This window comes from Acanthisitta chloris, unplaced genomic scaffold, assembly GCF_000695815.1.
Source record: "Acanthisitta chloris isolate BGI_N310 unplaced genomic scaffold, ASM69581v1 scaffold21636, whole genome shotgun sequence".
Classification (NCBI taxonomy): domain Eukaryota; kingdom Metazoa; phylum Chordata; class Aves; order Passeriformes; family Acanthisittidae; genus Acanthisitta; species Acanthisitta chloris.
The window spans coordinates 10,143-37,037 of record NW_008679021.1 but is presented as its reverse complement, the minus strand read 5'-3'; the positions used below and the strand labels follow the sequence as shown (position 1 = coordinate 37,037).

The window sequence follows — 26,895 nt, the reverse complement described above, 5'->3', positions numbered from 1 at the left end:
TGTGACACACTGGTAGGGACCTGAGTGGGAAGTTTCCTGCCTGGTTGTGTTCAGTTGCTCCATACTCTGCACACAGTGGGATACACCTGAACATTTCTAGGCAGGGTGTCCTATGCACTGTACATGCTCAAGGTGTTTGCATCAAAACATGAGAACTTTTATTGACCAGTTCCTTGATATATGCTGTAGCTTTCTCATGGACACCTGCCTGCTTTTCCCTGTTGATTCACTGATCTGGTGCCCACAGTACCTCAGTCTCTGATTTGAAGCACACAGTGGGATACACCTGAACATTTCTAGGCAGGGTGTCCTATGCACTGTACATGCTCAAGGTGTTTGCATCAAAACATGAGAACTTTTATTGACCAGTTCCTTGATATATGCTGTAGCTTTCTCATGGACACCTGCCTGCTTTTCCCTGTTGATTCACTGATCTGGTGCCCACAGTACCTCAGTCTCTGATTTGAAAGAAAGTGCTTGTTTTTTTTTGGAATGCTAGTGTTTACCCCACTTCCTTCTTATCAGCATGGTATGACAGTGTTTTCCAGATGGCAAACTCCTGGGTGGTGTCCTCTGGGGCTGCTGCCTCTTTGGTGACTGGTGAGGGAGTGGTGCTGCTGTGGACTCTGAGTGCTCCCTTTGAGTCCAAGTGTCACCCTTGCATGTCCATGCAGTTCAGCCCTTATAACTCTACAGTTTTCTCTTGTAAAAGGTGGAGTCAGGTCTGCTCCTGAGCTGATCCATGGCCTAGCACTGAAATCTGGGAGCTTCTGCATCAAAATAGCCACCGAGGCAAGATTCATAAACAAAAATCCATAACGAGCAGTTAAGGGAATTGGACCACTCTTGTTTACAATTGTTCTACTTCTTAGTTGTTCTTACTGTTAGCAAAATCTATCCTGTGTCATTAAAATTCTGCCATAACTGTGTTCTGTTGTCTCTACAAGCTGATACCAGTTCAAGCCTGTGTAACCTTGGAGCTGAACCGACTCCCTTTGTATTGTCCTCAGCCTCTGCTGATTAGATCTTGTTTCACAGAAATTACTTGGTATTGTGCTTTGATAAAGTATTTATCAGCACAGTCAGGACCGGTTTGTTTACCTGATACTATCTAAGTGCTCTCATTCCAGCCAGGAGTCTAAAGTTCACGGGAGGGAAGATGATTTCAGGAAAATGGAGAATCAGGCTGGTGATGCTGACTGCAGGGCATTCATGGTCGGGTGCTCAGTCAGCCACTAGGACAAAGCATAAAGAGCAAATAGGAAAGTACTAAACTGTTTGTTTTTCTGCCACCTCAGGATGAGATGACCTCAGGTTTGGGCCTTACCACAAAGAAAGCCCTCACGATCCTGAGAGACCAGTTGTCAGCACTGCTGGAGGGGCATCAGAAGGAGCGGAAAAAAGTGACTTCATGGAAGGTGAGGCACCAAACAGCAAATGGTTGGGCACTTGGTCTTCCCTTCTCACAGTAAAGCTGAGGGTTAAGCAGAATTTGGCTGCATTCCCTCCCAGACTGCTGCTGCAGTGTCCAGGTGTGGAGCTGCTGAAGCCCTTGGATGGACTTTAAGGATGTGTTTCTGTCAACACTTCTCTCCTGGGTGCCAGAGCTTTAGCTTCACCTGGGAAGCAGCCAAGGACATCAAGAGCCACCGAGGGCAGTGTGCTCTGGGAGTCCATCTCAGGTGGAGATAAAGAGCTGTGAAGCTCTACAGTCTCCCCATGTTCTCCTGGTGTGTGCGTTGAATACAAAGTCTTAGTGTTTATGTACAGTACTTACATGTTCAAAGTGCTCCTTGGTTGGTCAGTGCCAATGGGACAGTCTGGCACAGAAGCCTTTTCATTCTTCCAAGCAGGAGTAAAGCAGAGTGTTCACCCAGCCTCACCAGCTGAGCATTAGTTGGTGCTGTAGGATTGGCACGGCTGGTCCAGGATGCTCTGTGTCCTGTTCAGGAGGTTTGCAAAGTTGTGTTCACCCTGGAGGATCAGCTGCTGCCTTCACCCTTTCTCACTCTGCTTTGTCTGGCTCTGTGTTCCATGAATGCTGACTGCCTGCTGCTCTCCTTTTGCAGGAGGTGTGGAGGAGCAGTTTTCTGTACCATGGTAACCGCTGCTCCTGCTTCCACTGGCCTGGTGCATCTCTGATGCTGCTGGCAGTGCTGTTGCTGCTGTGCTGCTATGGGAGTCAGCCACAGGGGAGGTAAGCAAAGCATCCTCTGCTGCTTAACTGGAGCAAGGTGGTAGTTTTGCATCATCTCGGTACTGTGTGGTTGACATAACAGTGTTGTCCCTCATTCTGTCTAGTCATCATCATGCTCACACTGGTAATACTGTCCCTCTCAGTCCCTTTCACAAAACTTCAGCCAACTTAATACTACTTCTAATAGACCCAGGGAGTGTCCTGTGGAGAGTCTGAGATTTTTTTCTGCAGCATTCCTAGATCTGTAAGAATCCTAAGGCATTATTGTAGTTAAGAAGGATTTTGAAACAGGAGAAGGTCGTGACTCATAGAAGCTCCTGTGCTGTCCCAAGTGCCACAGCATGCCTTGACCATATTTGTAAGGGTATTTTTCAGTTGAGATGGGTCCTTTCAGAGCTCTCTGGTGGCATTATTCTAAAGAAGTATGACTATAGCTCCTCTGTGTTTCTTTTTTAGCCATAAGTGTGTGAGGTGTAGGAATAAACAAAGAGCAGTTGTGTGTTTATCTCTGGGGGTGTCTGGCAGTGTGTTCTGCTCATTTACTCAAACCTCATCTACTTTCTTCTGTTTTGCTGTGTGAAGCCAAGGTGCTGAGATAGTTAATGCTCTGGCACTCTCCCTCCTGCTCCTCTTGGATCTCCTCATGATCGGGCGTCAAGAGAGGCTGAAGCACAGAGAGGTGGAGAGGAGACTTCAGACAATCATTGATAAGATAAATGGTGAGGTCTCGTTCATCTGCCTCATTTGCATTTGTGTTTTCCTCTCATTCCATTTTTCTCCAGACCTGATCACATACATTACTAGTTAAGCCTGCTGACCTTCCCCTGTGTTCCACAGAAACAGGCTGTGAGTGCTGTGTTCTACTCACGCCTGTCCTGTGAAACAGTTATTTTGAGCTGTCATGTGGCCATGTGCTTCCAGGCTGTGTGCTACCAGGTGGGCGTCTGTTATGGCTGTGCTTTGGAGTAGTTTGAATCCTCAGATACTTACAAAAATATCTGCCTTGCAGCAGATGATGAAGGAAGGATCTGTGGGGTTGTACCACAACACAGAGCAGAAGGAAATAAATTGCTGTGCGTGAGCACCATCTCCACGGGGGCTTAGGAACCTGAGGGGGCAGTTTTAAGGACAGCCTTTAGCTTTTCTGTCATGCAAGTGTGTATTTAAGGTTCTAAAATGACTGTTTAGTTGTTAGCACTGTGTGGAGAGAGAGGGGAAAAGCTGTCAAGGAGAAAGAGATTATGAAACATCATGGGAATGGGCTGAGCTCAGCTCTGGGGACCTATAGCCACTACAGGATGTAAATCAAAATGTAAGTCCAGAATTGTTACCACTTAATTCTCTCACCCTCTGTGCTTTCAGATACACTTGGCAAAGAGGTGAAATGGCCAGACTCCATGTACCCTGACCTTCACATGCCTTATGCCCCGTCCTGGTCCCTCCACTGGGCCTACAGGGATGGGCATCTTGTCAACTTGCCTGTGAGCCTGTTAGTAGAAGGAGATGTGGTTGCTTTGAGGCCAGGCCAGGAGTCATTTGCTTCTCTGAGAGGGATTAAGGTAACTTGCTTGTCTTATTTCTCTGGCCTGTAACAATATATTTCCCAGGATTTTCTTGCTAATACTCTAATTCCCAGTGTACAGATTATTGGAGTGTTTGATTTCTTCTGACCTTGAAAATAGCTTGAAATTCCAGTTCAGTCAAGGACAGTGCTTCATTAGCTAGACTGCATCTTCTCTGTGAACTCCCAAACCCAGTGGACAAGAGACACTAATGTGATACCAAAGCACCACATTTCCATCTCTCCCAGGTCAAGGGGAAATTGTAATGTGCTGCTAAATATAAGTGGAGTGAATCTATCCAGTAGGATAATATGACATACAAACACCCTATTTTATCCTGCTTTTTATGTGCAGAAATAAAGTTTGTCTTCTTTGACCTTCTCCTTACTACTGGTTTATGATAAAAGAAGGTAATACAAAGTACCTGGGGTAGAATTAATTTAACAAATCGATTACAAGATCTCTACAAAGATTTTGCTGCTTGAAAAAGGTTGGGGAAAGTTTAAAGCTTGAAATTTACCGTTTGTGGGATTTATTGTGACTTTCACTTCAATGCCAGTTTTCATGAGATGACCAGATGTGCTTGAATAAAAGCCTTTGACCTCTCTGACCTTCTTTCTAGGATGATGAGCACATAGTTCTGGAGCCAGGAGATCTATTTCCACCTTTCTCACCTCCACCCTCCCCAAGGGGAGAAGTGAAGAAGGGACCTCAGAACCCTCAGCTCTATCGTCTCTTCCGTGTCCTGAAGACCCCAATAATTGATAATGTCAGGTGGGTTAATGCAGTGCAGTTTGCCTGCACAGCTTGTCTCTGGTCCTTGTTGCTGCGTTCCTGTTAAGCAGATGAGGAGACCTGAGGAGTTTTCTCAACAGCACTGCAAATTTACTGTGGCAAGTTCCATGCTGTTATTGTAGAACTTACCTTCTCTTTTGACAGTCATCCCTCTTAGCATAGGGTGAGCACAGTGTTCTAATCAGGTCTACTAGGAAGTTTATGTCCAAGGAAAGTGCAGGGTTAAAGTCTTGGTTGCTGAAATCTCAAGCTGGTTTCCATTTTTTTTAGGTGGTGTCTGGAAATGGCTTTGTCACGTCCTGTGACAGCTCTGGATAACGAGAGGTTCACTGTACAGTCAGTGATGCTGAAATATGCTGTCCCTATTGTGCTGGTAGGTCTCATTTCAAGCCTTTGTCTGTGGAAATAGCCATGTTTTGTCAAGAAAGGTGATGAATTTTGCAGCAGTCAACAGGAAATTGTGGTCAGGCCCTAATTCATGCAGCTGACTCTGTGTGTACCTTGGGCAGTTCAGAGGAACAAAGATGCTGAGCCATGTAACCATGAGGAGGAACTGCAGCAGCAGATCAGATATTTCTTCCAGACTTTCCCAGAGCTGAGAATGTTACAAGGCAGTGGAAACTCCTTCCATACAAGTACCAGTAGTTAGCTGACAGTGTCATCTCTGACTTGCAGGCTGGATTCCTGATCACCAATGCTGTGCGCTTCATTTTCAAAGCTCCTGGAATTGCTTCTTGGCAGTACACTCTTCTTCAGCTACAGGTAAAGGAGAGCTTTGAGCTTCTCCCCAGAGCACCACCAAGACTGATTCCCTCCCACAGAGACCTGCATCTTGTTCATGCTGGATCCAGGAGCAGGACAACAGCTCTTCCCTGGCCATTCCTCCTAGAATGCCCTTTATGTTTTTTACTCCCTTTCACTTGCTATATATGTGTGCATATATATGTGTGTGTATGTATGGTATCCTTTGCCTTTAAAGCTGTTAGAGTTTGTGCCAAATTTAGCAGGAAAAACAGCTGCAAGTTGGTGTGATTTATTCATGGCCTCCTTCATCACAAACCTTCATACAAAGGTGTACTTCTCCCCATGTGGTACTGCTGACAGTCTCCTTCCTTCCTGCCCTGGCCTTTTACCCATCCTCTCCCTGGGATGGAAAAGATGTCATGTGAGAGGTCTGACTTGCTGTTGTCTCTGTTCTTGTTGGTGATTACAGGTTGGGTTTTTTTTTTTCAGGTGAATGGTGTCTTGCCCATCCTTCCATTGCTCTTTCCTATCCTGTGGATTCTTGCTACAGCCTTTGGAGAAGCCAGAGTCTTGGCCCAGATGAGCAAGGCTTCACCCACCTCGCTGGTAGGTATCTCTCCATAGCGAACCAAAAAGGCAGGAGATGAAAAGTGAAGTGAGCACAGTGAATTCAGCAGATGTGTCCACATCATTGTAAAAGCTTATTGGATCTTTGGTTGTCCCAGCTGTGTCCTCTCCCTGGGGCACAGTGAGACTTCTTGAACAGATGCTTCAATGTTTTTCAACCTGCCTACAGATATCCCAAGGTGATAGGAAGCTTCAGTGAGTCCATAAATCTCTTCAAGGCATGTGCTTTCTATCAGCTAGATACAATCTGTCAAAGAGGTCAACTTGGAGATAAAATTCCACGTGGTGGCTGGAACTAGGGGATGTTTAGCCACTGAGAAAGAATGGAATACATGAGATCCTCTGTAATCCCATTCTAACGTGTGGACTGAACAGCCCTTTCCTGAGACTCTGGGGCTTCGCTTGCAGGCATGGCCTCTGCATTGGTCAGGGAGTAAGAGGAGTTCCTGGTGGTTGTGCTGGCGTGGGGAGTGGAGTTTGGTGGTCTGGCAGGGTGTGATCCTGAATTGGATGTGCTCATGGGCATCTCTTGTTCTGTCCTGGTGGCAGTGTTGGTGAGGTGCACTGTGCCGTGTTTGTCTTCTGTGGTGGCTTCTGTTATGCCTGTACTTGGACAGAGTTTCTCTCTCCTTCTTGCCCTTCCTTGGCCTCTGTGGCCCTGGGTCTGTGTTTTCTGTTCTTTTGCCATAGTTGTACATGACTGAGCTTCCTGTGTCCTGGGAGGGAGGACACACGTTACATCCCTCAGTGGCATTTCCACCTTCACCATCTCTTTCAGTGTTTTTTCCACTTTGCCTTTCCCACCCATTCTCATCATCACTTCTCTCTCCTTCTTGCCCTTCCTTGGCCTCTGTGGCCCTGGGTCTGTGTTTTCTGTTCTTTTGCCATAGTTGTACATGACTGAGCTTCCTGTGTCCTGGGAGGGAGGACACACGTTACATCCCTCAGTGGCATTTCCACCTTCACCATCTCTTTCAGTGTTTTTTCCACTTTGCCTTTCCCACCCATTCTCATCATCACTTCGTTTCTATCTTTGTTCCTCTTTCTTCCCTTCACACCTTGCTATTTGGCTGGGAAGAGCCAGAGCTCCTTGGCTTCCTTCCTTCATCGCTCCCAACACACCCATTTGCCTGTCACTCATACTTGCACCTTCCTTGCATTCTTTCTTGTCTTCTCCTTTTTCTTGTCCAGGCAACTCTCTCTGTCCAGCCAGTTCTATCTGTGACATGTCAAACATGATCCTCCATCCTTGCTGCTGCAGAGCACTTCTTGTCTTGGTCATTCACCCCCTGACTAGGACAGTCTTGGCCTCTCTATTTCACTCCTTCCTTCTCTCTGTTCAAAATGTAGCAGGTGAGACCCTTTTCCTCCCCAATCACTTGGTCTGTGTGACACTTCTCCACGTTCTGCCCCTTCCTGTCACATTCAAGCTGTTTGATTCCCAGTTTTCCAAGGCTATAGCTGACCCATGTGACTGGCTGCAGGACACAAACCAGTGCCCCCCAAACAAGCCCCTGTCTCAGGTTGCATTACTGCAGTTGAACTACAGCAACATTCCCTGTGGAAAAGAATTTACTGTTGGTTTGAAAAGGTTTGTACTGCCTTTGATAGGTTGTTTCAGTAATTATTGAGCTTCACTGCTAAAAATGGACATTCTGTGTTAGTGGGAATTTTTACTGCATCTGATTTCCAGCCCTTGGAATATTTACACCTTTTGTCTCCTAGATTTAAGAGCATGTCAATCAAAATTCTGGTCTGTTGTAACTACTTACATTGCCTTTTACCATCTCTTTGGTTAAGTAAACAGTTTGAGCATCTTGAGGCACTATAAGCATATTTTCCAAACCTCTAGTCTTTCTCTTAGCTTTCCTTTTAGCTTTCTCCAGTGTTTCACGATCCCTGTAGAATTATGACTCTCCAAAACCCACTAAATGTTCCAGTAACAGTTGTGCTTGTGCTAAATTTCAGAATAATTTGAAGTTTCTACCTTAAGTTCCCTTGTTTGTACAGCAAAGGATCATATTAAATCTTTAGCCACTGCTTTAAATGGCCAAGCTTTGTTCAGCTGATAATCTCCAGGTACTGCTTTCTCAGAGTCCTCATCCTGTAAGTCCAACCTTCATTTTTTCCACCTAAACATGCAGTTTTGTGCCTGTTTGGATACATATTTTTGCTTATAGACCAAGCAGTCCATATTGTTCTGTAACAGTGGTCTGTTCCCTTTACGTTGCTCCCTGCCCCAAACTTTGTATGGTTTACAATCTCTACCACTAATGGGTTGGTTTTTCTTAGTTTTCTATCAGGCTATTAACAAAATACCCAGATTTGTCCTTTCCTGAGCTAGTAACACATCCTATTGCACATAATTTCTGTTTCTCTTCCATTTAGAGAGAGTCTGTTTGTAATATATCTAACCTGGGCTCTGCTTCTCTGGTATATTTGTTGGAAAACCAGTGAAGTATTTTGAGTCAAGCCAAAGTACCAAGTGGTTTGTGATAAAAGCATTTCTGTTATCAGACATAGAATCATAGAATTTAGGGGTTGGAATGGACTTTACAGATTATCTAGTCCCAACCCCCTGTTCTGGGCAGAGACACTTCCTCAAATGAATTATTTTGTCAGAAAAGATATCACAGTAGTTTGATGAGATTTGTGGCTTATATACTTGTGGTATTTGGCACCGATTGTATTATTCCACTTCTGTTAATTTGGTCTCATATTAGCTGCTCTGTTATTCTGTCTGAAATCAAGGTCTGTCTGGGGTCCTGTGCTAACTTGGATGCTTCTCCTTCCCTTTTTGGGCATTGGCACCACTTCCATTGAACTGGGACTTAATCCATACTTCAAGCCTTGTGCAAAATCAGCAGTAACAGTCATTGTCCAGACCTGCTAATTTAAACATGTTTCCTTTCAGTAGCCAGAGTCAGCATGGAAAATGTTTCATAGTTGTCCTATGGTGTGATTAGATCACTGACCAAGGAGCAGCGTTTATTTAACACGTTTGCCTTGCCTGCAGTATCATCTGCGGTTTCACTGTCTTTAACAAGCAGTGGTCTGATTTTAATTACCTACTGGTATATTTTCTTTATGTTAATTTTTACTGCTATTTTCACTCCCACTGGACTCTTATTTTTACTATGGGATTGTTGCTTTTGAAAGTTTTAACAAAATATTCTCAAACAGTTTCTATTTATCCTTCATAGTTCTCAGTTTAAATCAGTTCTGACTAATTTCTCTTGGCTTTTTGCAGCTTTGTTAAACTGATCCTTTTTAAGGTGCCAGATAAATGCATTATTATGATTTGGGCTGTGTTTTTATTTGCATACAAATGTCATTGCCATATTCACTTATGAATAGACCTAAACTATTCCAAAGTGACACCTCCTTTGTGCTGGATGCACAGATACAGAGTCAGAAAATTTCTCAGTGTAATTCCAAGAGTTCTGTTGTAGTGATTTCTTTCCATTTCCTCTCCACATCCCATTCATGTCACCTCATTCCTTTATGTCCATTATGTTCCAGGCACCTGCTTTTACAGCCACTCTTCCAGCTCCCTTCCTGTAACCGACCCATATGGCTTAAATCAGATCAGTCAATCCTGGCTCTTTCTGTCTAAAAATAACCATCCAGAAAGAGCCTCCTCTGGGCCTAATTGCTATTATTTTCTCTGCAGACATTTAGGTAATGACTGTGTGTTCTTCTGTGATGTACAGCACCAAGCACTCTGCCTGTGCTTCACAAGTAGATAAAGACAGAGTCCATTAAAGACTTAATTGCTTTGATGAGTTATTGGCCTGCCGTGGTACAGTGATTCCCACAGAGCAGGACTCCTGCTTTCTCCTCTCTGAAGGCACAGTCCTGAGGGAAGGATGTTCCTCATGACACATTTCTGAGCACAATTATAGTAACTGGTCTCTTCTCTTGCTGCAGCTTGCTAAGTTTTCAGAGGACACTCTCAGCAGCTACACAGAGATGGTATCTTCTCAGGTACTATTATTATCAATTGTTTTCTTCCATCTCCACTGCAGAACTTCATGATATCCTTTCCCTTCCTCTCTGATCTCCTGCTTGTTCCTAGACCCCTTTTTACTTGTGTCTGTTGTCCATTGTCACTCATTTGTTGCTGTGATTTGCTGTGCATGCAGGTTGCATGTCTTTCCCCTGCACCTTCCCATGTCAGTGCTGCTCTGCTGACCAGGATTGAGGTGACTGAGTCCAGTTGTGCTTTCCTGCATATTGCAAATGGTGTGAAATCAACATTTTCTCTCCTGAAGACAGTACCTCCTGTTCCAGAAGTGAAATAAACTCCTTATGGTGTGTGTCAGAAAGAAGGGAAGTATTTTGCTTGTACCAGAAAAACCTTCATTTCCAAAGCAGAACTAAAACGAGATGGGATGGTGGTCAGCAAGGCCAAACATGCAGAGGGGACCATGGGGTGTTCAGGCTTTTAAAGGCTGATTCTATTTCATAGACTCCTTAACAAGCTTAAAGCAATTACTAGTGCTTCCAAAGCTGGGGCAAGTAAATGTTCAGAGTCCTTTTCTGGGGAAGAAACTGCTCTGGCCACTAAATTGCATCATCCAGATTAAACAGGTGGGTAGAGGAAAGACACTTCTCTGTCTAATCTGGCATTAAGATTCCCCTTTCCATAAGGAGGCAGATGGACTGCAGGAGTGATGAAAAATCCCTAGGTATTCACAGAGTCAATTCCTTGCTCCCAGCTACTCAGAGGAATGCACACACATGTGAACATTTTATTGTCTCTCTATGCCAGTTCATCATTCAGCTGAGGTGTTTTTCAGGTGTTAAATAGGAGTGATTTGAGCTGACATACCTCGTTGAACAGCTCTGCTTCTTTTCTTCTGTGTAACACTTTTGCTTAGGAGAAACTGGTTTAAACAAGAGCTAAACAAGAGCTTCTTTTTTTTTTCTTCCTGGTGATAGCTTATGATTGTTTTGCATTTAAACTTACTGCTATACTAACCCTTAGGATCTAAGGAACTTGATCTGAAGGAGCCTTGGGGGAAGTGCTCTGCAGTGACAGCATTGCAGAACAGCTAAAAAGCAGGAAAATAACACTGTAATGCAAACCTGGGTTTGCTGGCTCTAGGAGTGCACAGAGGAAACCATACAGCTCTGGTGCTTGGATTGATTGCTGCCATCCAGACTCTCTCTGAAGCAAGTTCATGTGGAAGATGAAGAGTGCCAACTGGACATTTTAATTTTGCAAATTATCCCCTTCTTTCCTTTTGTTACCATGTTGATTGCAATTCCTTTGGAATGATGAAGTCCTCAGGGCACTTTGGCTTTATTTCCAGCACTGTCAGTGCCTCAGTAAGTAATCTTGGGCAGTAACCTCACCACAGGGACTCCACTTACCTGATTTGCAGCATGGTAAGCTTGAGGCCTCAAACTCTGTAATCCAAGGGGATGAGTTACTTTAGGACAAAAGTACTAAGAGATAAGAACTGATTCACTCGAAATGAAATCACTTCAGAATTCCTTTCTGTGGTTTTGGATAAAGAGAGGTAGTTTCAGTGAATTCTCAAGTCAACAATCAGGCTGTGTGAGCATTCTGGGGAAGGGGGAAGAAGTGCTTTTCCCTTGAGAGCATCAGCACTGTATCAGGTAACGGGTTCCCACAGAGGCTGATGTTTATCTTACACTGTATCACTGTGTTGAAACTGAAAGCAGGTAATGTCATACTCTTTTTTTTTTTAATTCTCTCCCTTTATCTTTCACTGAATGAGTCTTTAATTGGCTGATGTCCTCTGCTTCCCTCGTCAGGAAATGATACGCTGTATCTGGAGTCACTTCCTCTGTGTTTTAAAAGGCAAAGCTCCAACTCTGAGCTTCACTTCCAGCTTGCTCCACAGCCTGGGATCTGTCACTGTGAGTATTGCTGGGTTGTCAGAAAGAGGAGCCCTGTGTGGATGCTTCGTTTGCACCGTTCACGTTGTCCTTCCCTGAGCATAGACTGTTAGCAGTCAGTTCACTGCTGGAATTAGAAACCCTTCAGGCTCCTGTCTTTGTAGAAGAGTTTATAACTGTCTCATCATGTCCAAGCAGCACATTTACAGGCTACAACAATAGTCAGAGATACTCTGTGACATCTAACAGGATGTCTGTATTTTCCAGCTCTGGTTCTGGTCTCATTACTCTCTTGACTCCTGTTCAAGACCCAGCTGGTTTGGGTCCTGATAAGGTACTAGCTGGTGAAACAGGTTGAGTAGTTGCTTCCTTTCCCTTGGTCTTCATGCCTAGTTTTGTGATACCCTGAGATAAATTTGGTGTTAAACAACCCAACCATCCTATTAGAGCAAGGAATTCTTGGGATTTCTTGGCGTGTTGTTAGATGGTGCAGTTTCTTAAGACAATATTTTGGGGAAGGAGAAACTTGTCTGCCCTCCCATATGTTTATTAAACTCGTGATGTTTACAACTATGCATGAACACTGAGACATGTTTCACTGAGATTTTGCTTTCTTGGGGGTATTGTGGGATGTTCTAGGTGCTCTGCTGTGTAGACAAGCAGGGGATTCTTTCCTGGCCAAACCCCAGCCCAGAGACTGTTCTGTTCTTCAGTGGGAAGGTGGAACCACCTCATGATAGCCACGAAGATCTGACTGATGAGCTCTCTACACGGTCCTTCTGCCACCCTGAGATGGAAGATGAGGTGAGGGATACATATCCCATTATGGGGTGAATTGGCTGTAATCACAGTTTGAGTGACACAGGGTGATACCACAGAGAAGGTTCTTTGCTTGTAGAGAAGTCCTGTGCCATAATTCTTTGGCAGATAAAGCAGCAGTGAGGATGAGATCCTCTTCTACAAGAGTCCTAGGGCAGCAGGTAAATCAGCAGTGGCTTGTGTTCAACCACTGAATCTTTTTGTTGGTCTCTTGCAGCCCCATGAAAGAGATGCTTTGCTCTCTGGCCCCTTGGCAGACACAGTCCACGTGACCAATGAACAAGAGAGGAACAACTGGTCTAGTGACCCTCCAAAGGCTCCTGATGGCACTGCCCACCGAAAGCCAAACAGCAGGAGCAAACATCCCTCTGGGTCCAACGTGAGCTTTAGCAAGGACACAGAGGGTGGAGAGGAGGAGCATACTCAGGTAAGACATACTAGAGGGGCACACCTGTAAGCTCTTGTGGAGCTGTAAGACAGACTCAAACCCATAGAGGGAACTTAACCCATAAGGGAACGTATCTGGGAATTCCCTGCAGGATTCTAGGCTCAAGCTGCATTCACTGTAACCAACTAAAATTTCCCTGTCTGCTGGACCAGGTTGTTGGTGACAGTGAAGGGTTGGCTTGTGAGGCTGAAGACTTTGTGTGTGACTACCACCTGGAGATGCTTAGCCTGTCCCAAGACCAGCAGAACCCCTCCTGCATCCAGTTTGATGACTCCAACTGGCATATGCACTTGAATTCCCTGAAGCCTCTGGGCCTGAATGTGCTGCTGAATCTCTGCAACGCCAGCGTGACCGAGCGGCTGTGCCGCTTCTCCGACCACCTCTGCAACATCGCCCTCCAGGAAACTCACAACGCTGTGCTGCCTGTCCATGTGCCCTGGGGCCTCTGTGAGCTTGCCAGGCTAATAGGTAAGGAGAAATTGGATGAGTGGACACAGGGAAATCAGAGCTGTCAATAGACACTTAATCCTTAGAGAGCACACGAAGAAATATTTCCCCGGCGCTGGGTGCTGAGAAGGTGGAATTACAGAGCTGACTCTCTTGTTGTTCAGTTGCCAGAAGAGTCTATTAAAGAGATTGCTTTTGGCAAGTTCTGACAGTGTCGACACTAGCAAAGGAACAAATGTCATCAAGGATATTGCCAGCCAGCCCTGGCCAGGCCTGGTATTCTTCTGGCTCGAGTCTGCCAGTCTCATCAGGAGGCAGAGAATAGCTGCTAATGGACAGATAGCTGTCCTTACAGTGAGGCTTCACAGGGAGTTTGGGGATAAATGATGTGAGGTATCTTAGCTTGTTTTATAGGTGGGAAGACTGAGGCATAGGGGAGATAAGAGGTTAGAGGTAACACTAGGATTAAAATCTACATTCTCTTGAACTCACCTCTGTGCCTGTCCCACGTCACAGTTCCTCTCTTCAGTGAACCAGAAGCATGAACACTGTAATTGCTAATAACATCTAGTCCCTCTAAAAGTTTTTCATCCCAGGGCTTGAGCCATCTTTGTGCAGATGCACAGTGAGCTAGGAGGTATCAGAATGAGCACAGGCAAAGTGGGTGGCACAAAAGGAGGAGAGGGGAACCTTTCTTTCACTTTGGTTAGTGCCTAATTTTTCTCCTCCTTATGTTCCTGTTTCAGGTTTCACACCAGGTGCTAAAGATCTTTTCAAGCAGGAGAACTATTTGGCCTTGTACCGTTTGCCAAGTGATGAGATGGTTAAGGAGACAATCCTGGGGAAGCTTTCATCCATCACCAAGAGGAGACCACCCCTGAGCCACATGATTAACCTGTTTGTGAAGGACACCACTACCAGTAAGGCTGCATCTTTCTCTGGGCATCCACTTGGTGTGGGAGGATCTTTTCTGCAGAGAGCCTGGAAAATGCCAGGCTGGAGGAATCTGGAGCTCTGTGGGGTGACAGCCTTGCCCTGCCCATGGCCAGTATAGATACACTCAACAAACCTGAGTAATCAGCTGTGGCAGACTGAGGGGGGAATTCTTCCCAGCTTTGATTGACTCCAGAATCATAAATAACTTCTAAAAATTATCTTAGATAGCACGTAGTAGATCTGTTTTCTGGGACCAAATGGCAGTGCAGAGCAAGGGGGAGGTTTATTGGGTTTTGAATAGACTTCATGATGGTAGTGAAACTGGTACTGCACAGGGTTCAGTATTACTCAGGGTTTTAGCTAGTGTTGCTCATCCTTCTGGTAACCCAAATCTCATTATCTTTGTGAGTTGTTTGGTGTATTACATTGCATACTCCTTTCTTGCATACTAACAAGAAATCACAGAAATCCTGCTCAGACTCACAGTGACCATGAATACAGCACCTGAAGCCATGCTGACTTCTCCCTCCTGTTCTGGAGGAATGGGCTGGGGTGGAGAGGATGTACAGCTGGGCACCACGAGGGTTTAAAGCACCTCAGCAAGACTTAACAGCTTGCCTGTCAGAGCTCTTAGGCTCTTTGTAATTCCTTAAATTGACTGAACTTGGCTCTCTGGAGTTGACATATGTTCAATATTGAGTCTGAAATGTGATTGTTATGCTGGCCAGAGTTTCACCAGGGTTACTGTCTTCTCTCGCTCAATTCTTCTTAAGTTTGTATCTTTATCTGGGGAGAATCTTTTTCATTGGTTCTGATTGATGCTATCCTTTGTGAGCAAGAATTATTTTGATGCTGAGATTCTTAGTGTAGGCAAAAAACCTTGAATGTTGCCTCATTTCAACTCCTTATCCTCATTTTTAAACGGTTTAGTTTGGGGGTTGCAGCTCAGACGAATACGTGTGTGACCTGGATTATGCTGTCTAGAGGAAATTCTAAGAGGAGTTTTGCCAGTTGGGGTTAGGTAACCACTGGAGCACCTCTCACAATAGTCTTGTCCCTGGAAACTTTCTGAAATGTTAGCATTTCAGAACCAGAAGTACTGGATTATGCAGACAACACTGGGTGAAGTCAAACAGCTCTGTTTGTGCAGAAGTCAGATTAGATGCTCATAACTAACCTCTCTGGATACCTTATTTGTGAATAAATCTTTGAATCCACCCACTCCCGTGGCATGCTGCACTCCAAGGGAGGTACATAATGAATTCCACAGCTGTAGCAGAAATAGGAGGCAGCTTATCTGTATGTTCCCTTGCTAGTCCATTGAAATGTGTGTCTCACCATCTGGCAGTGCTCATCCCAAATCCATAATAACCACATGGAAATGAGGGGCTCACCGACATCTTCAGCAGAGTGGAATGGGTTGATACTATCTCTGCCTTCCTTTGCTGGAGCTGCACTCAATTCCTTTTGCTCTGGCTCACTGGCTCAGCTGGAGTGGCTTGGTTCTCCCTAACGAGTCCCAGCAGCCATGAATGGCTGGGCATACTCTGTCCTATTCATTGGTTTGTTCCCTTTTGCCAGAGAAATCCTGGCCTGCGAGTTCATGATTTGGGAAGGGAAGAGGCTGAGCTCACTTTGCTGGCAGTGACAGCTGAATGAACTCCTAGTTTATAGTATGTGCTGTCACTGCCACTTACCCCTTAGCAGGACTGTGCTGTGGGATGCTGGTGGGACTGAATGGGAAATGGATTGTAATTGCTGTCAGACAGGAGTGTAGGTATGTCTGTGTGTGTGGTCATCTCTGTGTCCAGGACATAGGTTTTTGCATGGATCAATAAGCATCTCTTGTTCCCTCTTGCCTAGCAAGGACTATCTGACCATAGGAGCAAGGTGGGAAGGATTAGGTGTTCATACAATAAAATTAACCAGAGCTCTGCACAAGAGCTCCTTTGTGTCCCTCAGACAGGCTCCTTCTTTCACACACAGCTCCTATTCGTCTTGGAGGTTTGTTATGCTGATAAACTTGGCGTGTGATGACTATTTATAGCAGAAAGCAGAGAGCTGCGATGTTTTGGAAAATCCTCTGGTGTTCCTGAAGGTCCCTGGCTGGTCTGTGCAAGTGGATATTCTTGGCCCTTGATTTCCCCAGTTAGTGTGAGCATTAGCACTCAGCAACAATTCTTGCAAGAATCCTTTGGGCTCATTTTTCTTGGCTGTGAGTTTTTTTCATTAGCTCAGCTTTGAAGCTGTTGGGGGCAAAGTCACAGAGCAGCTGGAGGAGGGAATGTAGACAGAGAAGTGTACGTGTGTGCAATGCTGATGTGTGGATGGAAATGAGAGGGAGCAGGAAGTGTGGAGGGGGAGGCAGCTCTGCATCCTTTAACTTGTGTCCTGTGCCTGGGATCTGCATCACACACCTTTGAGAAAAGCTTTCTAACACCTCTGTCTACAGGAGGGAATCAGAGGTTTCAAGTATTTAATAAAGAGGAAAATAGGGGAAGAAATAAACCAGGACAAGCTGTGGTGTCCATTGGTTTTCAGTTCTTCCTTAATCACAACACGAGTTACTTTGTTAGAGTTTCTTATGGTGAACTTTTGAGCCATCCTGATTTAACACGTTTTGAGGACTCTTTGTGAAACAGGCTGCTATCTGACAGGTCACACTGCCAAATTAGCTTCTGCTGCTTGAATGAAATGGATTCAAGAATAGCTCTTACCCTTTAGTTCCACGTCTGGCCTAAAAAGGAATTCACTTTCCAGGGTAGGCAGACTTTGATCCCTGTAGGCTCATCACTGCTGCTTGTACTTTCATGAGAAGAGGCACACAGGATCTCTCTTCTTCTGCTCTGTTGGATACAGGAGCAAGATATTATTCACCTTTGTTGGAGCAGGATTGTTACACAGTGTAATGGGAGAATAGGAAAGGAAGAAGTGGCACATATTTTATCTCAGCCTTGTTTGAACCCACAGTTACACGAAGCTACAGGCACAGCATCAGTCTTGGATAATTTCTTGATGGAGACTGAAGACTTTCAGCAGAGGAAAGGAGATATCTGGGGTGCATCAAAGCAGTTTGTGGGAACACTCACTTTTAACAAATAAGGGAGCAGCTGGTATGATATCCCTTTCCTGGGAGCCTCTGTGTGTGATGCTGACTCATTGTTCTCCTGCACCTCAGGCACTGAGCAGATGTTTTCCCATGGGACAGCTGACATCATCCTCGAGGCCTGCACGGACTTTTGGGATGGTACTGATATCTACCCCCTCTCTGGCTCTGACAGGTGGGCAGCTTTCTCCTTTGGTGCATTCAGGAGCTGCAGGGAAATTGCAGAGGGAACCTGGTCACTTTGTTAAAATTCCCTTTATGATGCTTGTTAAGCTTTGTAAGAGAAGCTTCAAGCAGGTTTTGAACATGAGCTGTCTCTGCTTATAGCTAATTGTTCTGGTTGCAGCAATGCAAGAGATGAGATAGCCACAAGCAGCGAGTTGGGCTGTAAGAGCAAACCACTTCTTGCTGTATCTGTTAAGATATTGGCCTCTTACAAGTGGATTTTCCCTGTACTATGTAGTAGAATCATGAGTTACAATCAGGTCATGCTGAGAGATGAACACAGAGAACTTTTTTGTGTTCTTCCAGACAAATATCTTGTTTTACATGGAATGCAAATTGATCTGTTCTGCCTGAACCAGTGCACACAATGCATCACACCCTGTGAGTCCTGCTACAGTATCTGACAGTGTCTGTTGCGTTTTCATCTGTAGGCTGAATTTCTGTTCCTGCTAGCAGAGCAGACCAGTAATGTTTAGCTTCACTGACTAGCAGCACATTGTTCTTCTAAGTGTGCTTATCCTCAGGTGTAAGAAAACTCCCACTGGTCCTTTTGGGAATATTTATCATCTTAAAAGCCAATGGAAAAATCTGATGCATAGTCTAATTTGTTACCTATGTGACTTCAACACAGAGAAGGAACTTTACATTATTCCACTGACTGAATATTGATCAAATGTAGACTTCACATACAGCTCATGGGACCCAAACTCTGAAAGGGGATAGGAGAAAAATCTTGCTGCAACTATCTCTGTCATAGATACTTTAGTCAGAGTTGCCAGTTCCCTCCCTGATGTTTTTCTCCCTACAGATAAATTCTCTCTGATGAATTAAGTTCTGCTGTCATGCAGTGAACTTCCTTGGAGTCATCTGGCAGCCATATAGAACATTCTATATTAATAAGTGTATTCAAAGAGTACTGTGTTCATACTCATCAATCTGTCTGACAAGCAAACAGAAACATTCACCACTACCCCTGTTGGAATATGTGTTTTTGTTGCCCTGTGGTGCCTGGAGAACACAGGAACAGCAGGGAGAGGGTTTGTCAGGCTCTCTGACCACTCCTGTGGAAGACATTTATCCAAATCCATTGAACTGTAGTGTATTTTGTCAGGAATGTGGCACATTTTTGCTAGATTTGTCTGGTTTTTTCCTCTGTTCCACTCAGGAAGAAGGTGTTAGATTTCTACCAGCGAGCCTGTCTCTCAGGATACTGCTCTGCCTTTGCATACAAGCCAATGCACTGTGCCTTGTCCTCCCAGCTCAATGGCAAGTGCATAGAGCTGGTGCAGGTCCCGGGGCAGAATGCTATCTTCACCTGCTGTGATCTCCCTGGGACAACTCCCATCAAGCAGAGCAGCCGGAGGAATAGCTGGAGCTCTGATGGTATGTGTCTGCAGTGCTGTCCATAATTAGGTTTGCTGCTGGGGCAGGTGCTTGCTCTGATCAGTCCAGAGCTGTAAGAACATTGCTATTCGGAGTAGCAGATGGAAATTTAGAACTAAGGGTTTCTGAAGTAGTTGCATTTCCAGGGAAAGTAACGATGTAGCAGCTGGTAGGTATATTTCTAGTTAGGTTATTGAAGCTTGCAGAGAAATGCTTCTCCTTATGGGAAGGCTGTTTCTAAAGCAGGCTACTGAGAGTCCAGACTTCTGGGTATTTCTATACTTGGTTTGCTATTTGTCTCATTTTATGGAAATCACATGTGTTGGGTTTTTCAAAGGAATGAAATGTATGCTGGTATGCAACTAGTCTCCCTTGGTGGATTTCATTGCTCTGCTGGAGGAGCTGATTTCCACTGGATGAACTGTACATCTCCTCCAGAACAGCAATGAAACTGAGAAATTAGCACATACCATTGCATAAATCCAGGAGGCTCTTTTGGAAAATCAGTCCTGATCTCTTCCTACCTTGGTGTCCCATTCTGTGACTGGTGGGGTTCCCAGCAGCTGGGGGCAGCTGTGACAGTGTTTTCAGAACACTTCTCAGTCCCACCTGTGGCAAGATTTGCAACTGTGTGAAGTGTTGTATTATTTTGTTCCTCATGCTGCATCCAGCTCCCACTCACCAGAGGCTGATGTGGTGATGGTGAAGGAATCCTGTCAAAGAGCCTTTGCAGGCCCTTTGGGAGTGTCTGCAGTGTCACTGGAGGGAACACAATCCGGTTCCTTTGCATCAGCCCCTCGTGCTCTGATGCCACTCTGCCTCAGCTAGACTCACCATGTTGTTTAAGCACAGTAGGATGTGTTTAAAATGCACATGTGACCATTATGCAGCATACATCCTTTACCTTTCTGCCCAAATTCCTTGTGACTGATCCCTGTCTTTTGTTTTGTCTTTTTTTCCTTCCCACACTTGCTGTTTCACACTTGTATTCTTGGTCATATCTGTGGTGATGTCCTGAAACCACTTCTGTGACTGGGTATGCTGGGACAAACGGATCTCTCTTCATCTTTCCTTCTGTGTGTGTTTTCCTTCTGTATCTGCATGTTTCTGTGTCTGGGTGCTGTGTCCTACCTACCTTTGTACTTTGTCTGATCCACATGTGGCCCCTCGTGTCTCAACGTGTTGTTTGCATGCCTGAAGAAGGGATTGGGGAAGTGATGGAGAAGGAAGACTGTATCCAGGCTCTGAGTGGACAGATCTTCATGGGAATGGTCTCATCTCAGTATCAGGCCCGTCTTGACATTGTTCGCCTCATTGATGGATTGGTCAATGCCTGCATTCGCTTTGTCTACTTCTCCCTGGAAGATGAGCTCAAAAGCAAGGTAAGCTGTCTTGGCTGGACCCCCTGAACTTGCATGTCCTCTGCTTGTCTGACTGGAGAGTTTAGCTCTGGTGCAACCTAAGGTTAATCTGATTCAGCTCACTAATGAGTCCAGAAGGTACCTGCGCTCCAATATGGCATCAGTCTGTGGTACTCTGGCCTGGGCAGCCACACTAAGCCCCTTTGTCTGCTCCCCCACAGGTGTTTGCTGAGAAGATGGGTCTGGAGACTGGTTGGAATTGCCACATATCTTTAACACCTAATGGTGATGTGCCTGGCTCGGAGATCCCTCCCTCTAGCCCCAGCCACGCTGGCTCCCTGCACGATGACCTACATCAGGGTGAGACAACTGCACCTAGGCCGCTTTGAAGGTCACTTTGAATGCCACCTGTTTCCTGGATGATTCCTTTAAACCCATTCCTAGGTTCCTGTGTCCACAGCAGATCCTTCAGAGCTTAGAGCACAGAACTGGATGAGCCTGAGGTGTGTGTGTGCGTGTGAGTGAGAGCAGTTTACATTTATAGCCTTTCTACCCAGCCAATGCCACAGTTGTTGGAGACAGACATCCTTCTGTGCACCAGCTGCCATGAATTTACACTGCTCAGTAGTGCTTTTAGTTCTTGCCGGGACCCTGGTCAAGTCACCAAGGGTCCCTTACCTATGCATTACTCTTATTTCTTACTTCTTTACTCTCTTCCCCTAGAAGGACAGCAGAACAGATAAACTGTCATGTCTCAAAAGAGCAGAGACTAGGCTCCCATATCTACCTCTGAACAGATTAGTCATCTAAAAATACTGCATTTTAGATGACTGAGTGGGATCTAAGTGTTGCTAACCTAGAAAATCAGACCGCACGTTTCCTGGCTCCTGCAGCGCCACGTGAAAACACCATGTGGGTGGCACAGAGGTGGCAGAGGCAGGTTTGTGCTTACTGTTTATGCTGCTTCTCTCTCTGCTCCAGTTTCTCGAGATGATGTGGAAGGGCTTCTGCTGATGGAAGAGGAAGGGCACTCGGATCTCATCAGCTTTCAGCCGACAGACAGTGATATCCCCAGCTTTCTGGAGGACTGTAACAGGGTGAGGAGCCTTTCTCTCTACACCTTGCACTGCTCTCAGGGTCACCTCAATCCCAGTAATCCCAGAGGGAACTCCTTTTTGAAGCAGATTGACTATTTTACATTGGGACTCCTGATTTTCCCCAACCTCTTCCATCTTGGTATCTAGAACCTGGAAGGTTTAAGATTCTCTCACCTAATCACTTTTGCTGAGCAGCTCTTTGCTTTGGAGTTTAGCAATGGAGATTACCACACATGTGGTAGCCTTTAGAGCTGCACCTCAGTTCCTCTGGATTCCCTTCCCATGTGCTGGGCAGGGAGTGGGAACCTCCCCACGTTCCATGCAGGCAGAAGAAACTTTGTCTCTCCTGCAGCTGTGAGCCATGACTGGTGCTGCCCAGTGGTCAGAATGTGGGACAAGCTCTTCCTACCTCTTAAAGATTTCACTCATGCTCAGCAGAGATTACAGGACTATCAGAGGTAGATTTAGATTAAGAAATAAAATCTGCTAGGCCTGGTCTTAGAAGGCAAGAACTCTTCTTCCCTAGCTGCATGCTGATGTGGCTGCAGTTGAAATAGATCTCATTGCTGGGAGACAGCACACAGTCTCTGGTTAGACTCTCCACACAGGTAAAAAGTCCTTGGAAATCCTTGAGCACAGGTTTGTCACACTGACCTTACAAACCCCAAGGGCATGCACAGGCAGCTTGGCATGTCAGGGTAGAACTTATCAGAAAACTTTTGGCAGTAGCTTGGGAAAGCCAGTTCTGTCTGCAGGGACATGGATTGGTATCTGATCTCAAAGTTGCATAATTCTAGGAATCCTCACTCTCATTTCAGCAGTTCCCTCTGAAACACCTCTCCTCACACATACATATGCTCTGCTTAGTCTCTTCTTTCTCTTTTCAGGCTAAACTCCCCCGAGGGATCCACCAGGTGAGACCTCACCTGCAGAACATAGACAATGTGCCTTTGCTGGTGCCTCTCTTCACAGACTGCACCCCAGAGAGTAAGTGGCACATAGGGTGGGTCTGTCCTACTGCTGCCCATAAATACCTCCCTCAGCTAATTGCTCTGACTCATCCTAGTATGGACACACAGGTGAAGGAAAGGAGACACAGTCCAGAAATCTAGCAGGGCACACTGCTGCTACCTGTTGGGAAGCCAGGTGTTAACTCCATTGGAGTGCAGCTGTTCCCTGGCTAGGAATTGGGCTAGGAGCCACTCCTTTCATTTGCATTTGTGAGACACAAAAGCAAACATCCAAAGTGCTACTGCCTTTTATTAAATAAGTGTTATCAGGGTACCAGGAGACTTTGATCTCTGCTCACAACCCTCACTGCCTTATATAACTGGGAAATCACTTCCCAGAACAGTTTTCCCCTGCTATTTGCTGTTAACACCTTCTGCTGCTCCACAGAGGTTTTGATTGCAAAAAACCAGAAAGGACAACATTTCTTTCTGGGTACTATTTTATCTAAGAAACGAGCTGAATGCTCAACTGGTTAATACCTGCCCAGTCTCCAGTAAAAATGCAAAGCATCATTATGATTTGGCATTTTAGTACCTCTGGGCACAATTTACAGTGTGACAGTTACAGCCCAGTCTGCCTACACACTTTGTGCCCAAATTCCTCTCTCTTTTTGACAGAAGTGGCAGTTCCTCACTTGACCTAACCCCTCACTGTGCTGCAGGTCTGTGTGCACCAGGCATTTAGATAAGTTGTTTACACAGGAATCTGTGCAGGGAGGGCTTGAGGTTTTTTTGCCTGGAGTGTTCTAGAAAATCCATATATACACAGAGCACTTTCCATGGAGCTACAGAGGAAAAATCAGATCAAACAGCAGCTTTGATTTAGAGGCCCCAGGGGGTGTTGATAAACATATTGATGAAGGCTAGAGGTGGTGGTGGGTGGGAGCACAGGAGCAGGGGCTGGGTCTGAGCATGGCTAAGTGTGCCACTGCTTTTGGAGTGGTTTGTTTTATTCCCTCTGTTCCTCTAGACTTGAAACAACAGCAGTGATGTGCTGCTGAGCAGAGTTTGTAATGGTGTATTTACTCTAGGTTTGAATTATTCAGGTTTATTTCATTTCTGCTGTTTTCTAACAAGACCATTTGGTGCTGAATATGTCTTACACCCAAGCTATACCTACACCTCTGCTGTGAGGGATGTGCTGCAGATGCAAATCTCTGAGTCACAGTTCTGTGAGCCACAGCTCAGTTCTTGCAGCAACAGGTATACAGGGCACCTGGTCTGCAGTTAGTTAGCTATATAATTGTGTACTTTGGCTTTGGATCTCACTGGACATGACTGGCAAGTATCAGGTGGGGCAATTTTAAAAGCTCTGCCTGCCTGTTATCCAGACTTCCACTATCCACCCAGGACAGAGTGTGTGAAGCACAGCATTTCTTTGTGTGTAGTGACATGACACACTGTGTTTCTCCTTCTGTCCCTTTGCAGCCATGTGTGAGATGATCAAGATCATGCAGGAGTATGGGGAGGTGACTTGCTGTCTGGGAAGCTCTGCCAACCTTCGGAACAGCTGCCTCTTCCTGCAGAGTGATATCAGGTGGGGCAGGATCTGTCCTTCCTCCAGCTGCCAGTACCTTGAGCTTAGTGAATGCCCAGCCATGTGGGTTGTGCAGGGGGATGCTCACAATTGCTCTGTCCATTATGAGCTGCATTTGTCTCTATAAGGGACATTTGGAGGACACTGAATGAAATGACTACTTAGATCCCTTGACACACAGAGGTATTTCTCTCCATCTCTGAGAGAGAGCTACTACTCTTGCACGCTGAACTGCTGTGCCCCAACTGGCCTTACAGATGCTTCCCATTGAGTGAAAGAGTGGAAATAATCCTCTGGAGTTGCCAATTGGTTGACCTTGTGCCACAAACCCAAATAGGTTCATTATTTCTCTGGGAATAACTGAATGTCTGGGGAGATTGATGCTAAATTCATGTCATAGCTCAGGCTTCTCTGCCTGCAAGGTAAACAGGTGGCATGGCACAGCACAGTGTGACTTTACAAGCTGGACTGCAATGAAGCATGGTTCCTCCTCTGAGTGAGAACCTTCACTAATGCTTCTGTGTTGTCCTTGCAGTATAGCACTGGACCCTCTCTACCCATCTCGCTGCTCCTGGGAGACTTTTGGCTATGCCACCAGCACCACCCTGACCCATGTCTCTGATGAGCTCACCCCACTGCAGCTCTCAGGGCAGCTCAACAGCCTTCCTTGCTCCATGTCCTTCCGCCAAGAGGAGAGTACCAGCATCATCAGGCTTATAGAGCAGGTGAGTCAGGCACATCTCCTCTCCTGTACCACAAGGAGCAGAGCCAGGAACTCACAAGGATTTTTGTTGAAGTGCCCACAGCAGCTTTGCTTGTGCCTCCTGTCCTTTGCTCAGGAAGCACAAGAGATACTCTTCCTGCCTGGCCCTACCAGTCCAAGGTGTAGAGGATGGGAATGGTGCCTTATAGCAAAAGAACACTAATATTATTCAGCTGGATGAAGTATAATCTTGCAGAGATCCCTAGAGAGCCAGACAACAATACATTTTGAGGTGTACCCCAGAAAAACCAGTAGTTTTAACAAACTTAGGCCAGACAACAATACATTTTGAGGTGTAACCCCAGAAAAACCAGGAGTTTTAACAAACTTACCCCTTGGCTAAATTCTGCCTTTCCTTCACAACCTCTACACCTAGGCAAGAAACTTTCCCTTTTTGCTTTCAGTGTGTCCAGATCCTCTCCCCTCCCACTTCTCCTTGGGGCCACATGTTCTGCCCCTGCCTGCCAATAGTTGCTCTGGGCTAACAACTGCTCCCATCACTGTGAGGGCTCTGAGGGCTTGTGCTTCCTTCCAGGCCAGGCATGCAACGTATGGGATCCGCAAGTGCTTCCTCTTCCTGCTGCAGTGCCAGCTGACCTTGGTTGTCATTCAGGTGAGTCCTGGCCTGGCTGGGGACAGCACTGAGCTCACAGGACAGGATTGCTAACATGGATATGGGTGGCTGCAGTGGGACAGCCTTGAGATGAACTTGGCCCTCAGTCAGTTTTGCACAGTATGTTTGGGGGAGTTACAGATAGAGCCTATATGATCTCAGCCTGCACTGCCCCTTTCTTTTCTAACCCTTTTTTCCCTGGAGAAAAGCATCCCCTGCAGCCTGGAACACATGGAGGGGTTGTGCAGTGGTAGGTTAGTTACCAGCTCATCCCAGTGTTTTGGGGGAAAATAGCAGCACCTTGGGTAACAAGTCTGTCCTAGCACTGCTCATGCTCTTCATTCTGGTCTGTTCCTGTCCAGTTCCTCTCCTGTGTGGTGCAGCTGCCCCCCATCCTCAGTACCACAGACATCGTGTGGCTCTCCTGTTTCTGCTACCCACTGCTCAGGTGAGTCTGTCACAGACGAGTCCCCCACCTCACTTTCCATGGTGAAAGAAAGCTGACTTCACCCACAGCATGCTACAAAGGCTCTAAGGATTATTCCAAGCACGAGTTTTGACAAGGTGCTTGGAAACACAGGCAGGAGCATTTGTGCACTGCTGTGTTAGCCCTGCCTGCAGTCTGAGAGCTGCTGTTACCTTGGGGCTTGAACCTCCAGCTGAAATCCTCTGTCCTGATACTGTTTCACTGGTTGGAGTGTGAGGGAGAGCTCGGGGTGGCAGGTGGAGGCCAAGGTACCACAGGTGGTTTTTTTCCCCCATGACATATTTGGGCATCATCTCCCTCCCTGTCTGCACCTGCCATGAATAACACCTGTAACACCATAAAACCAGCATATTAAGGCAGTGGCCAGATAAGTGTCAATGCTTCTAGCAGTCTGAGGTGGTTATTTGGGTTCAAGGGGTTAGATACAAACAAAAATGCAATAGTTCTGGTGCCTGAACATGTTACTGAGAGATTTAACTTACCTTTCTCCAGTATCTCACTCCTGGGCAAGCCTCCCCACAGCTCCATCATGACCATGGCAACAGGAAAAAACCTGACTTCCATTCCCAAGAAGGTAGGTGGCCCATCAGATTAAAATTGTTCACACATTCTTCTCTTCTGTTTTGTCCCAGTGTTGATGCATAGCTGAGGCCTTGTGCCTTCCCAGCTTGCTTGGTAAACTGATCCATGGCATGAGGCAGGAAGGGAATCCCTTAGTGCCAGCATGTCCCCAGGGCAGATCCACAGTGGAGCATCTCAGCTGTACTACAGCTTGTCTTTTGCAGCCACTGATTCTCTGATGGCTCATGGAGAGGAGGTTGGGCCAGTGACATGCCCATGTCATCCTCCTTCCTCTCCCTTATTCAC

At 45.9% G+C, this 26,895-nt stretch overlaps 1 protein-coding gene across 1 annotated transcript in view; it reads left to right on the top strand.

Moving 5' to 3' along the window:
- Positions 1–1,298: 1,298 nt before the first annotated feature.
- KIAA0195 (KIAA0195 ortholog) overlaps positions 1,299–26,895 on the top strand; it is a gene marked incomplete at its 5' end in the record, with an annotated part of 28,660 nt that continues 3,063 nt past the window's right edge. Inside the window, 25 exon segments of the mRNA XM_009077147.1 lie at positions 1,299–1,418; positions 2,070–2,197; positions 2,780–2,916; positions 3,560–3,756; positions 4,382–4,533; positions 4,825–4,927; positions 5,230–5,316; positions 5,788–5,904; positions 9,856–9,912; positions 11,713–11,817; positions 12,436–12,600; positions 12,833–13,042; positions 13,216–13,531; positions 14,257–14,430; positions 17,625–17,727; positions 18,943–19,160; positions 20,361–20,542; positions 20,743–20,881; positions 21,503–21,618; positions 22,506–22,605; positions 24,057–24,165; positions 24,701–24,890; positions 25,464–25,541; positions 25,904–25,989; positions 26,521–26,663. Of these exon segments, the coding sequence (XP_009075395.1) occupies positions 1,299–1,418; positions 2,070–2,197; positions 2,780–2,916; positions 3,560–3,756; positions 4,382–4,533; positions 4,825–4,927; positions 5,230–5,316; positions 5,788–5,904; positions 9,856–9,912; positions 11,713–11,817; positions 12,436–12,600; positions 12,833–13,042; positions 13,216–13,531; positions 14,257–14,430; positions 17,625–17,727; positions 18,943–19,160; positions 20,361–20,542; positions 20,743–20,881; positions 21,503–21,618; positions 22,506–22,605; positions 24,057–24,165; positions 24,701–24,890; positions 25,464–25,541; positions 25,904–25,989; positions 26,521–26,663 (3,532 nt within the window).